General features: G+C 44.8%; 1 protein-coding gene and 1 pseudogene across 2 annotated transcripts; both read right to left on the bottom strand.

The window, feature by feature from the left end:
• Positions 1–348: 348 nt before the first annotated feature.
• On the bottom strand, positions 349–1,026 carry TEOVI_000756100 (uncharacterized protein; the record flags this gene model as incomplete). Its single annotated transcript, XM_067220769.1, has 1 exon — positions 349–1,026. One exon carries the CDS (start codon positions 1,024–1,026, stop codon positions 349–351), a length of 678 nt encoding a protein of 225 aa, XP_067076870.1.
• An 831-nt stretch (positions 1,027–1,857) lies between these two features.
• Positions 1,858–2,970, bottom strand: TEOVI_000756000:pseudogene (annotated as a pseudogene). Its single transcript has one exon. A coding segment is annotated over exon 1 (1,113 nt).
• Positions 2,971–4,982: the final 2,012 nt, after the last annotated feature.

The following is a 4,982-nucleotide window of genomic DNA, read 5'->3' as shown; positions in this document are numbered from 1 at the left end:
TTCCTTTCCACAAAGATATGCACGCTACACGCAAGCCACTACGAAGTGGAACCTATTATCCTAAACTTCTTAACAGTCAGCGAATATTACTCCACACAAAATACGCTCAATGTGACAAGACAGTTATGCCAACACCAACACATACTCTCTACGGAAATAGTATCGGTTATCTCATGAGCAGTTTGTGTTTGCATGATTCTACGAATATTATGAGGGGATATATGTGCGTGCGTATTACAGGAGGGTAAATGGACGTACAAGCAAAAAGATGTTATCGCGTATAAGCCTTAATAAAGTATGACTTCGGAATAAAGCAAAGAGTCATGGGTTTTAGAGCCCAGTGTTCATTCAAAGTAACATGCTGTATAAAAGAGGAATAAAAAAACAACGGTCACCGAATAAGGACCGCATGGATCCACTGTTTTGTTTACTCTGCGGCTCGGTAGACTTTACATCCACTGTTTTTTCATTTTTAGTCTGTGGTTCCTTAATGGTTGGTTTTTCTGGGTCAGTTTTTTTTGTCCTGTTATCCGATGTTTCGGTCGCGGGACTCTCTTCAGGTTTCCCTTTGGATTCCTTCTCAGTATTTGCTGGTGCTGACACGGTAGCAGCGTTTTTGCTGTCCTTGTCGGAACTGAGCTCAATACGCGCAGGGAGTTTGCTACAGTCGGGCTCTCCATTGGTATGCGCAGGTAGGTGCAGGTCCTCTTGCTTCTTAAGAATTTCCTCAACGGTATTGCCATTACACAGGTAATAAAGAGGAGTTTCTTCATTAATTTTAAACTGCAAGTGACAAGACGCTTCGGCGGTAGTTGCGCGTGCGTCCTCTGTTGCTGATTGGCAACGACTCGAAAACGCGTCTTTCACAAGAACCGCTAGGGCCCGACAGACATGCGGGTCAACTGGAGTTCCTTTGCAGCTTGCGTTGTGAGGCCACGAAACGTGCATCGTTACCATGTCTTCACCAAAACTGAGCACCGATGCGACGGACAATACACACAAAAGCAACAACATTTCCGACAGCATTTTCTTTCACCTAAAACTCTAATGAAGGGAGATCATCACGATAGAGAATTTCTCTGTTACTTCTTCAACACACTCGTCGCGATAATTTACATTCCAGAACAGTGCACGTGGCATTTCACCAACATTTCAATTATTCACATCCACAAAGGTTTAGTTCTTTCTGTGCGTACACAGGAAGCCAAGCATAAATTATTTAGTCACCAACCTCCAGTAAACCTTTAAGTACAACATACCGAACCCCAAAACGGAGTGTCAAGTCAGGTATCTGTTAGCACTCTTCACAGAGCTGCATCAATCAAGGGGCAGCGCACGCCACTTACTAGTTCGAAGTATGTATTATATACCCCCATAGCAAAATTATTTTCTCCCCGTAGTGGCAACAAGTGCACAAGTGGGGAGAAATACACAATCACATTCACACTAACAACCATTACCGATGTATCATCCTTTCCCGACGTTCATGTTTTTTTCCAACACCCAAAACCAACAAAACATAAGAGTGTAAGTAATGCTTTCCGTTAAAAGTGAAAGCCATGTAATGCCACAGCTTTATACGCTGAACTGGAATGTACTTCAGTATGTGAGAGTACTGTTTTTTTTTTTTACGGGATAAATGTTCAATTGGGAAGGTGCCACTCACCTATAACGGAGACCACTGCTGGCCTCCAGATAAAGAGAAAAAAGAAATAGCCGCGGCGCCTTCTGAAAGGCATCACATTTTTTTCCTTTAAGGGACATACGTCTATATACACATGTTATGTATATGTACCTCACTTGCTGGAAGTTGTTGCGGGAGGGAAGATGAAGTCTCATTATGATGTTTCAGTATGGCTACCGGAGTGGGTTCGTCTTGACACCCTGGGTTTTTAGCTTTTGCTTTATTGTTTCAGGAACATTTAAGCCACATATCCACAATTTTTGAAGTTTCGGAAGGCGAGGCAGTATGTCCAGTCCTTTTTTAATGTTAGTGCAGCCCTCCAAGGACAATTCTTCAAGTGATTTTACCTCCCCAATACACGAAATGCTGCTGATGCCTAGACACCCGCTGCAACCAAGCACCACTAGGTTTCTGTTCCCTTTGATATTCTCGAGGCATTCATCTGTTACCTTCGTTTTGCTCAATAACAGTTTCTTCAAGTTGGGGAGACCGCATACCGCTTCCAAACCCTTAGAAATGCTGGTGCAGCCGTCAAGAGACAATTCCTTTAAGGAGCGTATCATCGACAACGGCCCCGCATTTTCTATATCCAAGCACCGAGAAAGGTCCAAATACAGCAGGTTGGCGTTAGACCTGTTGCTTACCCCAAGGGACCAAACCCAATTATCTGATACTGTGGGAACTCCGCTCAGTTTCAGAGTCTCCAGACCGTTGAGCTCTTTGCATGCTATCTCCATGGAGCTCTGGTTGATATTTTTGCATCCACTTAGATCCAACTCTGTCACATTCTTGCAGCATCCCAAAACCCCCAGAGGCTCCAACAGCTTACAGCCACTCAAGTTAAGTTTCTTTACCTTAATATTTGTTGCACATAACCCCTCTACCTGTTCCAGTTTTCCACATCCAGATAAATTCAAAGCAAGCAACTCACATGCGTCTGGAAGACCATGCACTTCTTTAAGATTTTTGCATTTCGTGACCGTTAGTGACTCTAATTTGCAGCAAGAGCTCACGTCGATAACTTTCAGTTTTCCACAACTCTCGGCGTGCAAGCAAACGAGGTTCTTTGCCTTTTCGAATTTCACGCTCTTCAATTTTCCGCACTTTTTGGCTGTGAGGCATTCCAAAGTGGTACTGCGGCTCAAATTGCCCACATCCTCTCCAGTGTAATTTTCGTCAAGAGTTACCTGCGGACGACCTGCGGAAGTCATATTAAGATATAACTGCCCTTGAAAACGTTTGTTGCCCCACACCTTACTTATATCAACAGGGAAACGACATATCATGTGAGTACGATTGTCATGTAACGCAAATGACTATCACTCAAACAGACCCGCTGTTTCGGGTTCAACAAACCCTCTACACTTACTACACAACATTAATATTTCGTTATGTGTGCAAGGCACGCCCACAACCATGATTATTCTAATGAGAAACTACCGCTACTACCCAGCCCACATCACTGCCGTTTTTTCCCCAGTCGAATAGTGAGTCGCTTTCTCACGACAGTGACTTCTGCCCCCATGTAAGGAAGACAACCCTTGTGTCCCTCTGGGGCACCCTTGCAAAAAAGCGGACCCATTCTCCCGCCATAACAGCAAACTAACCCCCCGCGTATTGAATGCTTCTCCGAAAAAATACTAAAACAAACTCTGTGCTTGCGCTGCTGCATAGGTACCATGAGAACAGCAGAGAAAGTTCTGAACAATCGTTCTGACTCACCGCAACAGATCCGTTGAATGAATTTGAAAAATGTGACACTCGTTGATGCTTGATCAAAAAGAAATAATAATAATAATATAAAACATATTACCAGTTCAATCGATTTCGAAACCAGTCAGGGGCTTGTCTTGAATTACTTATGCAAGAGCTAAAGATACATTCAACGCCACCTGAAGGGTTTTCGTGTCCGCTGAGACGGCTGATCGCCGCATTGAAATTGGAATAGCCGCTCTACCCGTAGAAACAATGCATCTACCATCTGTACACTCGCATTTTGTTTCAGCTCTCGGGTCGGCGAACGTTTGCCCGTGCTTATAATCCTCACGTTTCAATAAAGAGGGACTACTGCTAGCGCTTCTACTAATGCTTTTGATTGCATCATTCCTTGGAGACGCTGATTCACCATTTATTCTATAGACAGTTGATTCGGTTTCCAGTGAGGTATTGAGTTTATTTCTAACTTTCGGTGGTTGTCCGCTACCATCCGATATAGAGCGCTTGGTTTACTCGAGCTCCCTCGAAGAAACATTTCAGTGTCGTCGTACAACGTCTTCACCTCTACCCGTTTAACTCGTGGTTCGCTTTTTTTTTTAAGTTCTGCATTTTTTCGATGTTATTTTTACCAAGTTCGCTAACCACGGTGCTGCTAGACTTTTTTTTTTGCGGGTTCGGAACCATATACTGCGCGTGCGTGATTTCCTTTCTTATTGTGATCCCCGCCAGCACCTGACTGGTCAGCATGCTGCCCTCCTCTAAGCAAGTGTGTCTGCTCCAAGGAGGTTTCTGGCGTCTGGGCAACAGTCGAGAGAGCTCTACGTGGCCCTATGGGTTCCACTGGACGCTGACCTTGCACGGCTGCCGTATATTTTGCCCATTTCGTTTGGCAGTACCAAACGTTCCCGCTGCATCGGTCTGTGGATCCCACCTTCTGGTATTTTTTATCTTCGCCACAGACCACGCAGCCGAGCACTGCCTTTCTTTACCGCTTGTTGCGCTACCTGCATGAGAATATGGAATCTCTTCTGGAGGACTCCCCAACTTCGTGTTTGGCGGCCCAGATAGCACGCCTTCACAATGCGCGTTGCGTTATGAGCCACAACAGGGGCTCTCCAGTGTCCGCTTCCCAGCCGTATGGCGCTTTCATGAGGTTGCCCCTGTTTGGCGAAACCTCAAGGTCTTTCGAGAAGCTTAAAGCCTCCTATTTTTTTACCTATTCATTCATCTCTTCTACACTTTTTCTTAACATCTGTAGCAAACTGACACCTCACCACTCTTTGTGTCTCTTCCCCTTATCTCAATTCAACTTCTTTTGTGCTGGTTCCCCAAATGGTCAGCACCATGTAAAATACCGTGCGCCAACTAAGGTTCTCAAATCCTTGCACGCGCTGGAATTATCACTCTGCATCATTTCCTCCCACACCTACGGGTCCACAGGTGTCGCCACTTGTTGCTCCCATCTTTGAAGATGGCAGCGGTTCCGTATTTTTTAATATAAATTCCCGGAAGTCATGAATTTACCAAATTTACCACGGGGAACGGTGCACTGAAAACCTCCTTATTTTCTGGTTCTGATGAG

The sequence above is a fragment of the Trypanosoma equiperdum genome (assembly GCF_001457755.1).
Source record: "Trypanosoma equiperdum strain OVI genome assembly, contig: ctg_1226, whole genome shotgun sequence".
Lineage (NCBI taxonomy): Eukaryota > Euglenozoa > Kinetoplastea > Trypanosomatida > Trypanosomatidae > Trypanosoma > Trypanosoma equiperdum.
This window is presented reverse-complemented; position numbering and strand designations above follow the sequence as displayed.